Source organism: Chlorocebus sabaeus, chromosome 25 (genome assembly GCF_047675955.1).
Source record: "Chlorocebus sabaeus isolate Y175 chromosome 25, mChlSab1.0.hap1, whole genome shotgun sequence".
NCBI classification, from domain to species: domain Eukaryota; kingdom Metazoa; phylum Chordata; class Mammalia; order Primates; family Cercopithecidae; genus Chlorocebus; species Chlorocebus sabaeus.
This window is the reverse complement of record NC_132928.1, coordinates 55482163-55502077: the sequence shown is the minus strand read 5'-3', so window position 1 is coordinate 55502077 and position 19915 is coordinate 55482163. Positions and strand designations below refer to the sequence as shown.

Below are 19915 nucleotides of genomic sequence, written 5' to 3'. Positions count from 1 at the left end.
GCCCAGCTAATTTTTGTACTTTTAGTAGAGACAGGATTTCACTATGTTGGCCAGGCTAGTCTCAAACTCCTGACCTCAAGTGATATGCCCACCTCGGCCTCCCAAAGTGCTGGGATTATAGGCGGGAGCCACTGCGCCTGGCCTGTACATTGATTTTGTATCCTGAAACTTTGCTGAAGTTGTTTGTCAGCTGAAGGAGCTTTTGGGCTGAGTCTGGGGCTTACAGAATCATGTTGTCTGCAAACAGAGATAGTTTGACTTCTACTCTTTCTGTTTGAATGCTCTTTCTTTCTTTCTCTTGCCTAATTGCTCTGGCTAGGACTTCCAATACTATTTTTAATAGGAGTGGTGAGAGGGGGCATCCTTGTTTTGTGCTGGTTTTTACAGGGAATGCTTCTAGCTTTTGACCATTCAGTATAATGTTGGCTGTGGATTTGTCATAGATGGCTTATTATTTTGAGGTATATTCCTTCAGTACATAGTTTATTGAGAGTTTTTAACATGAAGGGGAGTTGAATTTTACCAGTGGCCTCGATATGGTTTAGCTCTGTGTCCCCAACCACATCTCATATTGAATTGTAATCCCCAGTGTTGGTGGAGGGACCTGGTGGAAGGTGATTGGATCATCGGGGCAGATGTCTGCCTTGCTGTTCTCATGATACTGAGTAAGTTCTCACAAGATGTGGTTGTTCTCACGAGATCTGGAGTGTAGCACTTCCCCCTTCACACTCACTCTCTTTCCTGCTCCTCCATAGTAAGATGTGCTTGCTTCCCCTTCACCTTCTGCCATGATTGTAAGTTTTCTGAGGCCTCCCAGCCATGCTTTCTGTACAGCCTGTGGAACTGTGAGTCAGTGAAACCTCCTTTCTTCATAAATTACCCAGTCTTAGGTAGCTCTTTCTAGCAATGTGAGAATGGACTAATAAAGGCGTTTTCTGCATCTGTTGAGATAATCATGTGGTTTTTGTCTTTAGTTCTGTTTATGTGATGAGTCACATTTATTGATTTGTGTATGTTCAATCAACTTTGCATCCTGGGGATGAAGCCTGCTTGATTGTGGTGGATTAGCTTTTTGATGTGTTGCTGGATTTGGTTTGCAAGTATTTTGTTGAGAATTTTTGCATTGATGTTCATCAAGGATATGGGCCTGCAGTTTTCTTTTATTGTTGTGTCTGTCAGGATGATGCTGGCCTCATAGAATGAGTTGGGGAGGAAACCTCTTCCTCAGTTTTTTGGAATAGTTTTTGTAGGAATGGTACCAGCTCTTCTCTGTAGATCTGGTAGAATTCAGCTGTGAATCCATCAGGTCCTGGGATTCTTTTGGTTGGTAGGCATTTTATTACTGATTCAATTTTGGAGCTTGTTATTGGTCTCTCTGGGGAATCAATCTCTTCCTGGTTCAGTCTTGGGAGGACATATGTGTCTAGGAATTTGTCTGTCTCTTGTAGGTTTTCTAGTTTGTGTGCATAGAGGTGTTTGTAGTAGTTTCTGATGGTTATTTTTTATTTCTGTGGGGTCAGTGGTAACATTTCCTTTGTTATTTCTAATTAGGTTCTCTTCTTCTTTAGTAGTCTAGCTAGTGGCCTATCTACTAATTTTTTTCAAAAAACCAACTCCTGGATTCATTGGTCTTTTAATTGTTTTTTCTTGTCTACATTTACTTCAGTTCAGCTCTGATTTTGAATACTTCTTCTGGTAGCTTTGGGGTTGATTTCTTCTTGCTTCTCTAATTCTGGAAACCCAATTCAAATTAATTTATGCAAAAATAATTTGTTGAAAGGAATATTTTATGGAAATAAAAGAATGGCAGATTTATTAAGACTGAGGATGGGGACAGTTGGAGCTAGGCCTCAGGAATGACTCAGAGGGATATGACTTGGTTAAGACTTTTTCTTGTCTCCGTCTAGGGTTTACTTTTCTCTCTCACTGCATATTGTCATTCTTCATTGAGGAAAAACATGGCTGGTCACTAGTCCAAAAATCTTAGAAATTGGATTAATTAATCCAGCTTTGATTCATTTATTTGGCTGTGGATTGGTATTTTTATAAAAGCTATGTAGTTTAAGTAGAGAGAGGGCTTATTCACAGAATAAGATGTTTGAGAATTATTGTTGGGTGGATAAAAATAGGTATCCATTAAAGTAACATGAATTAATAAAGTTTTTTTGTGCTGTTTTCAGGGCTAGAGACATACTTGTGTACATGCATACATATTGGTTTGGTTCTTGCTTGGGAACTAGAGTAGTGGGTAGACTGTTTAGTAAACAAAAGTCATGGTAGTTTTTTCCTGGATTGGCTCAGTTTTTCAAAGCACAGAAGAATTTTGGTTGGCAAATGTTGTGCTATAAAGTATTTGTCCATTTTCTTAGTGTAAGTTAAGAATAGTTCCCTTTCTATTTTTGTAATGGATCTCCTACAGTCATTCTAATTCTTATGCCTAATAGTCTTTGCAGCCTATCCAATTTTGACTCACCCTTGTATTTTTAGGTTTCTATTTTAGCTCAGGAGCCACTTGAAAATGAGTAGGCACAAACACGTGATCTGAAAGCAAGAAGGAGGCTAACCACATTTGGCACTGAAGGAAATTAGATCACGTGCACTGTGATTGCATAGTGTCGAATATGTTCAGTTATTTTGGGAAGAAAATAGCTTTCAGTTAGACATTGCTGAATATTGTTGTACTATTTCTTGTATATGTGAAAATTGTAGTTTTAGGCGTCCAAGTGAGGTGTTAATTTAGATGTCATTATTTCTCGTTTAGCAAAAATGATGTGGCATCAAAGTAAGAATTATAAACTATTTCACTTGGTAGAATTTTTGTAGTTGTGGGGGAGAAGTGTGTCTTTAAGTGATATTTATTGAGCTCCTTTGACTTTAGAAGGGGATGGACAAAAGAAACCAAACACACATACGTACCAGATTTTCTATAATGCTGATAAGCTTCTGTTCCTTATTTCCATATATCTTTAAAATGCCCTGAAAATGAAAATATTTATGCTTATATTTCCATTATTTTTTGCGTCTGAAGAAACGTAAAAATCTTTTGTCAGATTTTATATTCTGATTTTTAGATTGCAGCAGGACAGTCTTTTAACTAAGTGCATTTTAAAGCAGTTTTGTGTTTGTACAGTGTTCTGTAGTACATGCTGCATTGAAATGGATGTATTAATCTGAAATTCACTAAAACAGTGAGCTTCATATTATTTAAAAGACCTCTGAGAATATTCCAGCTGTTATTTCTTTTGATTTGAAATAATAGCAGTTTGCCATACATAAAGACAAAGTTAACATTTTGTTATGGCACATTTCTGTGTAATAGTAGACTTAGTAAATTATATTTTGAAAGGACGTTTTGGAATGTAGGTCAGGAACTGACTAGATTCTTCTAGAAATCACATAGCATGAGAATCTTGAGTCAAGTCAGTACTTGACTTTAGAACTCATGCAATCCAACTTCCTACCTGATGCTGGAGTCCATCTTGCTATCCCAAATAATTCATTTGGTTATTAAAGAAGTATTTATTGAGCCCATAGTGTGTGTAGACACTGTCCTGGGGATGTGTTGGCTAAAATAAAAATAGACTTAATCCCTGCCCATGTGCAGATGGGTCTTTTTGAGAAGGCTATTAATTATTGTTGATTCAATTTCTTTCAAAATATAGGGGTATTCAAGTTATCTGTGTTTCCTGGTGTGAATTTTGGTACTTTGTGTCTTTTAAGGAACGTGTCTCCTTCATCTCCGTGGCCAAACTTGTGGACAAAGAGTCTAACTTGTAGTTGAGTGTTCAGTGCTCAATCAGTCTCAGCAAGTTATTTTTTGAATCAAAGTACTCAAGTTGGGAAGAATTGACAATTTAACAACTTTGAATTTTCTAATCCATGAACACTGAATAGCTCTACATTTATTAGATTTGCTTTAATTTCATTCCTCAGTGTTTTTTAGATTTCTCCTTACAGACCCTATACATATTTTGTTAGATTTATACCTAAGTATTTCATTTTTTCCCTTGCTCTTGTAAATGATACTGCTTTTCTAACTTTCAAATTCCTGTTGTCCATTGTATGTAGGGAGAATAGTGACTTTTGTATATTTACCTTGTATCCTCCAACCTTACTATACTTGTTTATTAGTTCTGATGGTTTCTTTTTTCTCTTTTTGAATCGTTAGAGGTTTTCCACATTGACAATCATGTAATCTGTAAATAAAGACAGTTTGATTTCTTCCTCTCCAATCTGTATACGTTTTATTTCTTCCAATCTTAGGGTGAAAGTGTCTGGTTCATGATTATTAAGTGTGATGTTTTATAAATTTCTTTATCTGAGGAAATTCCCCTCAATTGCTAGTTTACCGAGAGGTTTTTTTTCTTTTTTTTTTTTTTAAATTATGAGTGGATGTTGGATTTTGTCAAATGCATTTCATTTGACAAGATTATGATTTTTCTTTAGCCTGTTGATATGTATGATGACATTGATTGGTTTTTGAATGTTGAGCCAGTCTTTTGTACCTGGTATATAATTCTTTTAATACATTGTTGGATATGGTTTTCTAATATTTTGTTAAGAATTTTTGTGTTAATGTCATTATAGATATTGATGGATAGTTTTTTTTTTTCTTGTAATCTGGTTTTGGTATTAGAGCAATGCTGGTCTCACAAAATGAGTTAGAAAGTAGTACCTCTGCTTCTATATTCTGGAGGATATTGTGGAAAATTGATGTTATTTCTTCTTTAAATGTTTGGTGGAGTTTATCAGTGAAGTCATCTTTGGTGCTTCCTTTAAAAATATAGGGCTATTCAGTTTATCAGCTTGGCCATAGTAGGGTAGAACAGCAGTCCCCAACCTTTTTGGCACAAGGGACCAGTTTTGTGGTACATGGTTGTCCACGGAATGGGGGTGGGAGATGAGATGGTTTCAGGATGAAAGTGTTGTACCTCAAATTATCAGGCATTAGTTAGATTCTTATAAGGAGCACTCAACTTGGATCCCTCACATGCGCAGTTCACAGTAGGGTTCACACTCCTATGAGAATCTAATGCCACTGCTGATTGGATGTGAGGTAGAGCTTAGCCAATAATAAGACTCACTCATGCACTGCTTACCTCCTGCTGTGTGGCCCGGTTCCTAACAGGCTTGGGACCAGTATCAGTCTGTGGCCTGGGGCTTGAGGATGAGGTAGAGCACAAAGTGGAGTCTTTGGGTCCCCATTTACAGGCCTTGGCTCTTAGATGATATTTCTGGACCTGCCCTGGACCAGAGGTGAGCCCTCTGCCCTGAGGAATGCGTTCCAGGCCAGCCACCATTCACCAGAAACTGACTGAAGAGCCCTTGGGCCTTAAGGGAACATTGGCAGTAGCCTGGAAGTACACCCAATGGGCCTGTGTTGTGGGTGGCCACAGGATAAGGCTCCTCTGCCTGTGGAAACGGTAGAGATGAGTGGGAAGAACTGTGTCTTGTGGTTTGAGTGCCAGCCCAGCTGTAGCATAGTAGAATACTAGGTAGACCTCTAGGTTTTGCAACTCCAGTCCCTGGCTCCCAGATGACACCTCTGGACCCTCCTGGGGCCTAGGGGAACTTGCTGCCCTGAGGGGAAGGACACAAACCTGGCTGACTTTGCTACCTGTTGATTATAGAGCATCAGGGCTTTGAGCTGCTATAGGGGGTAGCCAGGTCGTGCTTACAGCAAGCCTTTGGTGAGACACAGTGCTGTACTGACTTTAGGTTTGACTCAGTGCAGTCTCAGTGGTGGTGAAATAGGGGTCTTGTATCACTCTGTCCTCAGCCCCAGGTGGCACAGAACAGAGAGAGAGATTCCATTGGTTTGGGAGAAAGTAAGTAAAGAGAACAAGAGTCTCTGCCTGGTAATCAAGAGAATTCTCCCAGATCTCTTATCCAAGACCATCAATGCTATACCTTTGTGAGTCTGCAAGAGCTACAGTGTTACTGGGTTTGGATGGAGTGCCCCCAATGCAGATACGGCTTAGATCACAACACCCAAGTCCTTTTGAATGCTAGGAAAGCCTTCCCAAGAAGGATGGGTACAAACAAGCCCAGACTGAGAAGACTACAATAGATACCTAACTCTTCAATGCCCAGACACAGATGAACATCCATAAGCATCAATACAATCCAGGAAAACATGACCTGACCAAAGCAACTAAATAAGGCACCCGGGACTAATTCTGGGGAAACTGAGATACGTAATCTTTCAGACAGATAATTCAAAATAGCTGTTTTGAGGAAGTTCAAAGAAATTCAAGAAAACACAGAGAAGGAATTCAGATTTCTGTCAGATATATTGAACACAGATTTAAATAATTAAAAAGAATCAAGCAGAAATTTTGGAATTGAAAAATACTGTTGACACACTGAAGAATGTGTTGGAGGCTTTTAATAGCAGAATTGATCAAGCCAAAGGAAGAATTTGTGAACTTGAAGACAGGCCATTTGAAAATACATAGAGGAGGCCGGGCGTGTTGGCTCACGCCTATAATCCCAGCACTTTGGGAGGCTGAGGCGCGTAGATCACCTGAGGTACGGTGTTCGAGACCAGCCTGGCCAACCTGGGGAAACCCCATCTCTACTAAAAATACAAATATGAGCCAGGCTTGGTCGCAGGTACCTGTAATCCCAGCTACTTGGGAGGCTGAGTAATGCGAATCACTTGAACCCGTGAGGCGGACGTAGTGAGCCGAGATCGTGCCACTGCACTCCTGCCTGGGTAACAAGAGTGAGACTTCATCTCAAAAAAAAAAAAAAAAAAAAAATGCAGAGGAGACAAAAGAAAAACAAAACAAAAACAATGAAGCATGCCTACTGGATCTAGAACATAGCCTCAGAAGGGCAAATTTAAGAGTTCTTGGCCTTAAAGAGGAGATAGAGAAAGATACGGGTAGAAAGTTTATTCAAAGGGGTAATAACAGAGAACTTACCAAATCTACAGAAAGGTATCAATATCCAAGTACAAGAAGGTTATAGAACACCAAGCAGATTTAAAGGAAGATGACGTCTGCCTCAAGACATTTAATAATCAAACTTCCAAAGGTCAAGGATAAAGAAAGGATCCTAAAAGCAGCAAGAGAGTTCCATTGTGTCTGGCAGCAGACTTTTCAGTGGAAACCTTATCTACCAGAAGAGAGAAGCAGGACATGTTTAAAGTGCTAAAGGAAAAACTTTTCCTCTAGAATAGTATGTTTAGTGAAAATATCCTTTAAACATGAAGGAGAAATAAAGACTTTCTCAGACAAAGAAAAGCTGAGGGATTTCATGAACACCAGACCTGTCCTGTAAGAAATGCTAAAGGGAGTACTTCAACCAGAAAGAAAAGAACATTAATGAGCAATAAGAAATTACCTGAAGGTACAAAACTCACTGGTAATAGTAAATTTACAGAAGAAGACAGAGTATGATAACAGTAACTGTGATGTGTAAACTACTCTTGTCCTAAGTCGAAAGAACAACTTTTCAAGACATAGATAGCCAGACGGGCGGATCACGAGGTCAGGAGATCGAGACCATCCTGGCTAACATGGTGAAACCCCGTCTCTACTAAAAAAATACAAAAAACTAGCCGGGCGTGGTGGCGGCGCCTGTAGTCCCAGCTACTCGGGAGGCTGAGGCAGGAGAATGGCGTAAACCCAGGAGGCGGAGCTTGCAGTGAGCTGAGATCCGGCCACTGCACTCCAGCCTGGGCGACAGAGCCAGACTCCGTCTCAAAAAAAAAAAAAAAAAAAAGACATAGATAATCCAAAAAGATATAAATAGAGACAAGAAAAGATTAAGCGGGGGATAAAGTTAGAGTGTAGTGTCTTTCTTAGTTTTCTTCTTGCTTGTTTGCTTGCTTATGCAAAGTGTTGTTATCAGCTTAAAATAATGGGTTACAAGATAGTATTTGGAAGCCTCATTGTAACTTTAAATCTAAAAACATACAATAAGCACAAAAAAAATGAAAAGCAAGAAATTAAATCATACCATCATGGAAAATCACCTTGACTAAAAGGATGACAGAAAGGAAAGAAGGAAGCAAATACCATAAAACAACCAGAAAACAAGTAACAAAGTTGCAGGACTAAGTCCTTATTAGCATTAACAGTGAATGTAAATGGACTAAACTCTCCAATGAAAAGATACAGAGTACTGACTGAATGTACAAAAAAACCCAAGACCCACTGATGTGTTGCCTACATGAAACATATTTTACCTGTAAAGACACACATAGACTGAAAATAAAAGGATGGAAAAAGATATTCCATGCCAATGGAAACCAAAAGGAGCAGGAATAGCTATACTTCTGTCAGACAAAATAGATTTTAAGACAAAAACTATTAGAAGAGACAAAGAAGATCACTATATAATGATTGAAAGGTCAGTTCAGCAAGAGGGTATAATGATTGTACATATATATGCACCTAACCCTGGAGCACCCAGATATATAAAGCAGATATTATTAGAGCTAAAGAGAGGGATAGACCCAAATACAATAACAGCTGGAAACTTTAACACGTCACTTTCAACATTGAACAGATCTTCCAGTCAAAAAATCAATAAAGAGTAATCAGACTTAATGTGTCTTATAGATCAAATGAACCTCATAGATGTTTATAGAACATTTAATCCAATGACTGACGAATACATATTTTTTTCCTTAGTACATGGATTATTCTCAAGGATAGACCATATCTTAGGTCACAAAACAAGTTTTAAAACATTAAAAAAATGAGATAATATCAAGCATTGTCTCTGATGACAACAGAATGAAACTATTAGGTTGGTGCAAAAGGAATTGCAGTCTTTGTTGTTAAAAAGGCAATTACATTTGCATCAACCTAATAGAAATGAGTAACGAGGAATTTTAGAAACTATACAAACACATGGAAATTAAATAACATGCTCCTGAATGACCAGTGCTTCAATGAAGAAATTAAGGAGGAAATTGAAAAATTAATTGAAACAAATGATAATGGAAACAGAAGATAGCAAAATATATACGATACAGCTAAAGCAGTACTAAGAGGGAAATTTATTACTGTAAGTGCCTACATAAGAAAAGAAGAAAAACTTCAAGTAAGCAACCTAACAATACATCTTAAAGAACTAGAAAAGCAAGAGCAAACCAAACCTAAAATTAGTAGAAGAAAAGAAATAATAAAGATCAGGGCAGAAATAAATGAATTTGACACAAAGAAAGCAATATAATAGATCAACAAAACTAAAAGCTGGTGGTTTGAAAAGTTAATCAAAATTGACAAACCCTTAGCCAGACTAAGAGAAAAAGAGAGCTCCAAATAAATAAAATCAGAGATGAAAAAGGAGGCATTACAGTTGATATTGCAGAAATTCAAAGGATCATTAGTGGTTACTATGAGCAACTATATGCCAATAAATGGGAGAACCTAGAAGAAATGGCTGAATGCCTAGACACATACAATCTGTTAAGATTGAACCATGAAGAAATCCAAAACCTCAACAGACCAATAAGTAATGAGATTGAAGCTGTAATGAAAAGTGTCCTAGCAAAAAAAGCCTGGAACCTGATGACTTCACTGGTGAACTTTCCCAAATGTTTAGAGAACTAATCAAATATATTCAAACTATTCCAGCCGGGCATGGTGGCTCACACCTGTAATCCCAGCACTTTGTGAGGCTGAGGTGGGTGGATGACCTGAGGTCAGGAGTTCAAGACCAGCTTGGCCAACATGGTGAAACCCTGTCTCTACTAAAAATACAAAAATTTAACCAGACATGGTGGTGCATACCTGTAGTCCCAGCTACTCTGTAGGCTGAGGCAGGATAATTACTTGAACCTGGGAGGTGGAGGTTGCAGTGAGCCGAGATTGTGCCACTGCACTCTAGCCTGAGCGACAGAGTAAGACTTATTCAAACTATTCTAAAAAATAGAGGAGAAGAGAATATTTTCAAAGTCATTCTAAGAGGCTAGTATTACGCTCATACCCAACCAAAGACACATCAAAAACAAACAAACAACTGTAGGCTAATATCTTTGATGAATATTGATGCAAAAATCCTCAAAAAAATGTTTCCAAACAAAACACAGTAACACATTAGAAAGATCAAACTGATCACAATCAGCAGGATTTATCCCAGGGATGCAAGTATGCTTCAACAGATATGTATCGGTTGGTGTGATACATCATATCAACAGAATGAAGGATGAAAACCATATGATGATTTCAGTTGGTGATAGAAAAGCATTTGAAAACCTTCAACATCCCTTCATGATAAAAACCCTTAAAAACTGGGTAAGGAAGAAATATACTTCAACATAATAAAAGCCATATATGACAGACCCATCACTAATATCATACTGAAGGAGGAAAAGCTGAAAACCTTTTCTCTGAGATTGATAACACAATAAGGATGCATACTTTCACTGCTTTTGTTTTCAGCATGTATTGGAAGTCCTAGCTAGAGCAATCAGACAAGAGAAAGCAATAAAGGACTACAAATTGGAATGGAAAATGTCAGATTATCCTTGTTTGCAGATGATATGGTCTTATATTTGTAAAAACCTAAAGACTCCACCAAAAAACTGTTAGAACTGATAAACAGATTTATTAAAGTTGCAGGATAATAAATCAACATACAAAAGTCAGTAGCATTTCTATATGCCAACAGTGAAAAATATGAAATCGAAACCAAGAAAGTAATCCCATTTACAGTAGCTACAAATAAGATAAAATACCTGGGAATAAACCAAAGAAGTGAAAGACCTCCACAATGAAAACCATAAAACATGGATGTAAGAAATCAGAGAAGACACAAAATTGGAAAGATATTTCATGTTCATGGGTTGGAAGAACCAATATTGTTAAAATGCCCATATTTACCCAAAGCAATCTACAGATTAAATGTAATCCATATCAAAATACCAATGACATTCTTCACAGAAATAGAAAAAACAGTCCTGAAACTTATATGAAACTACAAAAGACTCAGAATAGCCAAAGCTAGCCCAAGCAAAAAGAACAAAACTGCATCTATCACATTATTTGCTTTTAAATTATGCTACATAGCTATAATAACCAAAACAGCAAAAAACAGTACAAGCAAGAAACACATAGACCAGTGGAACAGAGTAGGGAACCCAGAGATATAATGAACTCAGTTTTGACTAAGCTGCTAAGAACATACACTGGGGAAAGCACAGTCTGTTCAATAAATGGTGCTGGGAAAAATGAATATCCATATACAGAAGGATGAAACCAGACCCCTGTATTTCATCATATACAAAAATGAAATTAAAATACATTGAAGACTCCAATATAAGGCCTCAAACTATGAAGCTACTAAGAGAAATTATTGGGAAACTCTCCAGGACGTTAGACTGGGCAAAGATTTATTGAGACCCTCAAAGCGTAGGCAAAAAAAGCAAAAATGGACAAATGATATCACATCAAGTTAAAAAGATGTCTGCACAACAAAGAAAATACTCAACAAAGTGAAGAGACAACCTACAGAATGGGAGAAAATATTTTCAAACTACCCATCTGACAAGGGATTAATAACCAGAATATACAAGGAGCTCAAACAACTCTATAAGGAAAAAGTCTAATCTAATTAAAAATCTAATTTAGATTGGGCACAGTGGCTCATGCGTGTACTCCTAGCACTTTGGGAGGCCAAGGCGGGTAGATCACCTGGGGTCAGGAGTTCGAGACCAGCCTGGCCAACATAGTGAAACTGTGTCTCTACTAATAATACAAAAATTAGCTGGGTGTGGTGGCGCACACCTGTAATCCCAGCTACTCGGGAGGCTGAGGCAGGAGAATTGCTTGAACTGGGGAGGTGGAGGTTACAGTGAGCTGCCATTGCGGCATTGTACTCCAGCCTGGGTGACAAGAGCGAAACTCCATCTCCAAAAAAAAAAAAAAATGATAATAATAATAAAATATAATTTAAAAATGGACAATAGCTTTGAATAGACATTTCTCAAAAGAAGATATACAAATGGCAGAAACTCATATGAAAAGGTGGCTTAGCAACATTGATCATCAGAGAAATGCAAATCAAAACTACAATGAGATACCATCTCATCCCAGGTAAATTGGTTTTTGTTCAAAAGTCAGGCATTAACAAATGCTAGTGAGGATGTGGAGAAAAGGAAACCCTGGTACATTGTCGGTGGGAATATGAATTAGTACAGGCACTATGAGCTGTCACATGATTCAGCAATCCCACTGCTAGGTATATACTCTGAAGAAGAGATATCTGCACTCCCTTGTTTATTGCAGCACTACTCACAGCAGCCAAGATTTGGAAGCAACATAAGTGTCCATGAACAGATAAATAAAGAAAATGTTGTGTACTATTCAGCCATAAGGAAGGAGATCCTGTCATTTTGCAGCAACATGGATGAAAGCAGATGCCATTATGTTAAGTGAAATAAGCCAGGCACAGAAAGACAAAGTTCATACGTTCTCACTTACTTCTGATTGCCAAAAAGTGGAATAATTGAACTCACGTAGATAGAGAATAAAACAGTGATTACCAGAAGATGAGAAGGGTAGGAAGGGTAGTGGGAAGGTGGGATGGGTAAGGGACATGGGGATGGTTAATAGGTATGAAAAAATAATTAGAAAGAATGAATAAAACTAGTATCTGCTAGCACAATGGGGTGAATGTGGTCAAAATTTAATTTAATTGGACATTAAAAAATAAGAGAATAATTGAATTGTTTCTAACACAAAGGATAAATGCTTGAGGTGATGGATATGCCATTTACCCCGATGTGATTATTATGCATTTCATGCCTGTATAAAAATGTGATATAACATATTAGTATATACACATGTACCCACAAAAATTAAAAATAAATGAGTAAAAGAAATCGATTTTTAAATTATTTTATACTGCATATAACCCATGTACAAGTAGCGCCATTACCTTATAACAGGATATTTCCAATTCCTCTCTCTCCCTCCTTTTTTTTTTTTTTTTTTTTTTTTTGCCATTTCTGTCATGTTTTTTTTATCCATGTGGTATAATCATCCAATATATTGTTAACCCTTCCTTTTATCACTAGATCCACGTTTTTGACCTATATGATTTTCTTTGTGTCTGAAGAACCACTTTTAATCTTTCTTTCAAGTCAGGTGTGCTAGCAGTGATTTTTCTTGGTTTTTGCTTGTGTTGGAAACTTGCTGTGATTAAGGAATTATAATGAGAAAGTGATGGGTCAAGGGTGTATTGGGCCTTGTAAGTCTTGGGAAGAAGTTTGAATTTTATTTAAATTTTAGTGAAAAGGTTTTGGTCTGGAGTTTTCATATAATCTAATTTATTTTCCAATAAATAAATAAATAAATAAATAAATTGGCGGCTTTGTGAACAATGACATAGATTGAGGGAAGAAGACTGGAAGTAGAAGATGGGTTAGGAGGCTTTTATAGTAGATAAGAGCATTGTTTGGACTAGAGTGGTAGTAGTGGTAGACAGAAAAATGGATAGATGTGAGGCTTATTTTGGAAGTGGGTCTGACATGACTTGCTGATGTGAGGAGTAAAGAAGTGGAGTGAAGATGATATCCAGGTTTCTTGTTCAAGTAACTTTGTAGAAGATGGTGCTGTTATTTACTGAAATGGTAAATCGGGACTGGAAACAATTTTGGAGGAGACATTAGGAATTCCATTTTGGTCATGTTTCATTTAAGATACTGATAAGACTTCCACGTGGAAATATCAAGTAGAGAGGTGGATTTCAGGGCAGGAATTTAGAGAAGACATTTGAGTTGGGGTAGAAGTTTGGAAGACTGTTAGCCTATAGATGGCATTTTCATCCATGACAATGAGAGACATTACTTAGAGTGTGTGAGAAGGGAAAAGGTCAGGATCTGAACTCAGGGAATTGCCAACATTTAGAAATCAGGTAGAGGAGCAGCAACCTGAGAAAGACTTGAAGGATTAACCAAAGAAAGACATCTGGAATATGTGGTGTTTTGGCAGTTAAGGATTCATTGTGCAGTCTGAAAGAGTAAAGACATGGCTTGTAACACATTCCGCATTTTTAGAAACATAATATACAAAGTGAGAAAAAACCTTTAGAGGACAGATGAATGTTGCTGGAAGGATTTTAAAAAGAAAGGGTGTTAACATGCATAACAGAAATAAATGATGGCTAGCTAATTACACTGGTCCAGGAGTATGGTTATTATTTTGATATTCTTAAATTTTTGATTTTTTATAACGTTGGAACGTAATTACTTTTTAAAAGATACACATGTAACTTGAAGCTGGAATCAGTCTTTTTATTGCCAAGAGTAATGGTGTTAGTGTCACCTAATGGCCAAATGGAATATTGCAACTATATTTATAGGCTGTAATGAAAAAGTAACCTAATTAGAAAGAAAAATAACATTTCTGGGAGGATTTTAGTCATGGATCAGTAGACTTACTATGGTTTACAAGGTCCTGTGTTCTTTAGCCCTAGCCTGCTTGTTCTGCCCCTCTATCACATTACTTATTTGGTCACTGAGCAGATTGTGTAATAGTAGGGTTCTTTTTTGTCTTTCAGTTTTAGGCTCAGATATTTTCCTCTCAGAGAGCTTTTTCCCACCACCTTAGTTTGTCCCTATACTTCCCACAGCTACTGTTTGTCACATTAACATGTGTATTTTTTGCATAGCCTTTAGAGTGACTTGGAATCACCATTTGCTCAGTTTCTTGTTTTCTCACTAGTATGTAAGCACCAGAAGTGCAGGCTACTTGTCTTCCTTATTCACTTTGTAACCTCAGGGCTGAGTTGTGTCTGTTATATAGTATATATCTTCAGTTGAACTTAGTTGTGTGAGTACATGAACTTCTGGATATGATAGTGAGTGTTCTTTCTATGCTGTAGAGATCTGTCGAGAAAACAGAATTACATGGTCTTTGATTACTGAAACATTATTTGCTATGTGAATGCAATATAGAAGCTTTTTTCTTTTTCTTTTTGTTGTTAATAAGTGATAATGTGTCAGGAAAGAGAAGCTATATGTCTTAGGATGTTGAATTCTGTATTAGTCAACTTTAGTTACTCAGAAAAAATATTTGCAGGTACAATATTCGGTCTTGAGGAGATAAGTTTTTTTTTTAAGTATTTAGATTTAATTAGTATAGCAGTGTCAGTGAATATGGTTTTGTGTCTGTGCATGCATTTGTAGGTATTTCTAGTATTGTTTAATTATTTCCTCTATTAAAAAGAAAAGAAAACAGTATTTCTGAGAGAAATGAGAGTGTGTGTCAAGTAAACAGTGATAAATCTGGTTGAGATATGAACTGGTTGTGTAAATTTTTAAGTAACAATGTGACTCTATTAGTCTGGAAACTTAGGATGAAGAGCAAGTACATTTCCATTAAGTGGCTCAGTCCAAGAAGGTAGCTTTCCTAACTTTGAGATAATTATCTAGCCAGTAGGATTCTTCACATGAACCGTTTTTTAAAGCTTTATTAGTTCATGTTTTTAATTAGTTCATGTTTTTAATCAGTAGGGCTTTTTTTTTTTTTTTTTTTAAATCCCTTTCGTTTTTCCAGGTGGATGTGGGAAGAGAAGTTTGCAGAACTGAGATGGAGGTCAGAGCTTCATTACAGAAGGTTAGTGGATCATCTGATTCTGTGGCTACAATGAACAGTGAAGAATTTGTTTTGGTTCCTCAGTATGCAGATGATAATTCTACAAAACATGAAGAAAAACCTCAACTGAAGGTATTTTTTTCTTTTCTACATATGGTATAATTTTTAACTAGAAAAAATATACATACATATATATATATATATATTTGAAACTCATCTCAGGAGATGTGTGAAATCCGAAAGTTTTTCTCAAGTGCTGACTTTCAGAATAAAATCAACGTTTGATTTATCCAGACCCTAATTATTTGGTTTGTATATTTTAAAAAGTTCTTGCTTTTGGTTATTTACCTTTTAATTTGGAATTTTAGGGGGAAGAATAAAAGAGGAAAAAGAAGAGAAAGGATTTTTTGCTGAATTAGACATAATGGTTAAAATTTACATTACTTTATCTGGATGTTTTTGTTTCTTTTACTGCTGGGTTTCAGAAGTTAATGAAATATTTTGCTTTCATTTGAGAGACTTTTTTTTTCTTTATGATTTTTATGTTTTAAATCAGCTGGTAATGTTCCATTGTGTGATTTAACAGTCGACTTGTCTGAATGTTTTTAAAGCATATCTTATATTTTTAGCTTTTGAGTTTTTATTTAGATATGGTCCCTTTTCTTTTTCACTTTTGTGTTACACTTTTTTTTTTTTTTTTTTTTTTGAGACGGAGTCTCGCTCTGTGGCCCAGGCTGGAGTGCAGTGGCCGGATCTCAGCTCACTGCAAGCTCCGCCTCCCGGTTCACGCCATTCTCCTGCCTCAGCCTCCCAAGTAGCTGGGCCTACAGGCGCCCGCCACCTCGCCCGGCTAGTTTTTTGTATTTTTTAGTAGAGACGGGGTTTCACCGTGTTAGCCAGGATGGTCTCGATCTCCTGACCTCGTGATCCACCCGTTTCGGCCTCCCAAAGTGCTGGGATTACAGGCTTGAGCCGCTGCGCCCAGCCTTGTGTTACACTTTCTAAGTCAAAGAAAAGGAAGCAAACAAACTCAGTTATATAGGCTTGAAAATGGTATAACTATCCTCTAGAAACAGGAATAGGAAAAGTAGTTAAAAGTGCTATGTATTATTTATGACTTTTATTTAGTGTTAACTATGGCATCAAAGGTGTATACCAGTCTAATAAAATATATTCTGAAAATGAGATTACTAAATGTTTATGTTAAGAATATATTGTTTTATAATTTTATTTAACTAATCAATGACTTTATTTTTAGATACCTGTATTTTAGCATTGTGTTTAAGACATTATTTATTTGCTTAGGCTTTGTGTCTCACCTGCCTTTGAGAAAACTGTCAGTCAACTTAAGTGTAAGGAAATTAGCAGGATTCATCTTGGAGGCTAGCAAACAATTGGTAAAGAAATAGATATATGGTTATGCTATGCTAACAAGAAATATAACCTTTTAAATGATATTCATAATAGATCCTATTTAAATTTACCTATTTTTTCCTTTAGACATGTAAATTTAAGGTTATCTGATTTTTAGGATGTGTTCCTAAAAAAGAAAAAGAAAAAGAAGGGCCAGGCATAATGGCTCATAGCCTGTACTCCCAGCACTTTGGGAGGCCAAGGTGGGCGGATTGCTTGAGGTAAGGAGTTCAAGACCAGCCTGGCCAATGTGGTTGAAATCCCGTCTCTACAAAAAATACAAAAATTAGCTGGGTGTGGTTGTGCATACCTGTAGTCCCATCTACTTGAGAGGCTGATGCATCAGAATTGCTTGAACCCAGGAGACGTAGTGTGCAGTGAGCCGAGATTGCACCACTGCATTCCAGCCTGGGTGACAGAGCGAGACTCTGTCTTTAAAAAGAAAGGGAAAAAAGGATAAATACATCTCTATAAATAGGATCTTATATTATATAAAATGTAGTTGGAAACTGCCTTAAGTGTTTTATAAAGAATCCTTTTGTGAAACTAATAGTCTTCCTCTAATTTAGTTTTATAATCTGGATATTAATGTATTATATATGTGAAACAACTTCTTAGTGTTTTAGTAACCATATTTAAATATTTAGATTGTTTTAATTTCTTCTAGAAATGAAATATTTTCATAAAATTTAGCTTCAAAACTATAATAGAATTGAAATAGAATTATCTTGCTCTGTCTGTAGATAGTTTCTAATGGTGATGAACAATTGGAAAAAGCCATGGAAGAGATTTTGAGAGATTCCGAGAAAAGGCAAAGCAGTCTTCTTGTTGATTGTCAAAGTTCCAGTGAGATTTCAGACCATTCATTTGGAGATATTCCAGCCAACCAAACAAATAAGCCATCTCTTCAGTTAATTTTGGATCCGTCTAACACAGGTACTGTATTGAATTCTTAGAAACTATTGAAGAAATGGGATAAAGTAATGGTGAAAATTTTAAGATGAAAATCAGAAAAAATTATTAGCTTTTTTCAAGCTTTCAGTTCTCGTTGAGAGTTTCCACTTCGGTGGTCTTATGTTTCTGCCTGTATCTCTGCCTATAAAAACCAGGTCTTAATGTTCTTTGGGAATAAAGACTATGTCTGGGTCCTCATTTTACACTCAGTACTTCATGCATGGTAGGTCATTAACAAGATACTTATTGAACAAGTGAGTAAATACTTAGGCATCACAGAATAGTGTAATGGAGATAGTCTTTCATATGATGTGCCTTCTTACTCAGTTTCACTAGACTTATTTAAAGTTATATTTAGTAAAACTCTAAGTAAAATATATCAATTCCAACAGTGTATTAAATAATACATATATCTATGAATAATTAGGATTTGTACTTTGAATACTAGCTTATAAGTCAAGATGCTTTTGGGTGCAAAAATAAATAAAACCAAAACCAGCTCCAACTTCAGCTGGCTTAAACACCACAGGTATAGTTTGATCTAGGCTCTGATGGTGTTTTTTGGTAAACTACTCAGCTATGATCTCTAGGTTACCTTTCTCCTTAGCTGGTTACAAAGTAGCTACCAGCAGAAACTGGTAGGTAAGGGAAACTGGTAGGTAAGGGAAACTGGTAGGTAAGGGAAACTGGTAGGTAAGGTGGCCTGTTTATGCCTGGTGGCAAACAGAAAGTCTTCATTCTTTTACTGATTTTTAAAATTTCTCTGGTGTCAGGGTCTCATTCTGTCATCCAGGCTGAAGTGCTGTGATGCCGTTCAGCCTCCTAAGTAGCTGCGATGGCAGGCATGTACCACCATGCCTAGCTAATTTTTTTTTTTGTAGTGGTGGAGTTTTGCCATGTTGACCAGGCTGTTCTTGAACCCCTGGCTTCAGGCAATCTGCCCACCTCAGCCTCCCAAAGTGTTGGGATTATCGGTGCAAGCCACTGCACCCATCCCTGGCCTATTTTACTGATTAAATAAAAGTTCTGAGTTTCACTCTGATTGGACCAGTGAAACCATTTTCTAGTGGTGAGGGAAATGACATGAACTGGTAGCCATAGGCCTCGGTTACATTCAAACCTCTAAATAAGTCACTGTGACAGAGGGGATGGGATTATCCTAATTGGCTTAGGGAACTCGTGATTCATTTCTGAACCGAATGAACCTTGGTACAGGGTAAGTATAGGTATAGCCAAACTGTTACACAATAGGGCTGTGATGCATTTGTGTAGGGAATGTAATCACAATGCTTTCCATGGCAAGGATGATAAAGCATTAGAAAAATCTTTCACTGTGGTTTACCACATAAAGTAGTGAAGAGCGAAAAAGTATCAATAGATAAAGAACAAGCACTGGATACAATTTAAAATCCATTTTATGTATATGCACATGTAAAGTTCTTGGAAAACTTAGAAGGAAACTTGCTTAACCAAGTATCTATCAAAGTCTTACATTTTATGCTGAAATTTAAAATCCATTACCATCAAGATATATTGAAACAGGAACAGTTGGGGCATGATAGTTATCACCATAGCTCTTTGACATTGTATTAAAGAATCCAGACAATGCAAGATGACAGGAAAAAGAAATGAAGTGTCATTAGAAAAAAAGTGAAAAAATTCTCATGATTGGTAAAGTATTTAAGAAAGGGAATGGATAAGCTATTAGATTTAAAGACTTTTTGCCAGGCATGGCAGCTCACGCCTGTAATCCCAGCACTTTGGGAGGGTAAGGTGGGCAGATCACTTGAGGTCAGGAGTTTGAGACCAGTCTGGTCAACATGGCAAAACCCCATCTCTATTCAAAATACAAAAATGGCTGGGCGGAGTGGCTCAAGCCTGTAATCCCAGCACTTTGGGAGGCCAAGGTGGGCAGATCATGAGATCAGGAGTTAAAAACCAGTCTGGCCAAGACAGTGAAACCCCGTCTCTACTAAAAATACAAAAAT

The 19915-nt window shown here is 37.0% G+C and overlaps 1 protein-coding gene across 5 annotated transcripts in view; it reads left to right on the top strand.

Annotated features, from left to right (window-relative positions):
* RABGAP1L (RAB GTPase activating protein 1 like) overlaps positions 1-19915 on the top strand; it is a 795491-nt gene that overhangs the window by 53410 nt on the left and 722166 nt on the right. For all 5 annotated transcript variants that reach the window (XM_037986171.2, XM_073011765.1, XM_073011766.1 and 2 more), the window contains 2 exons: positions 15522-15692; positions 17717-17909. In XM_037986171.2, coding sequence (XP_037842099.1) covers positions 15555-15692; positions 17717-17909 — 331 coding nt within the window. In that variant the 5' untranslated portion in view covers positions 15522-15554. The remainder of the gene's footprint in view (positions 1-15521; positions 15693-17716; positions 17910-19915) is intronic.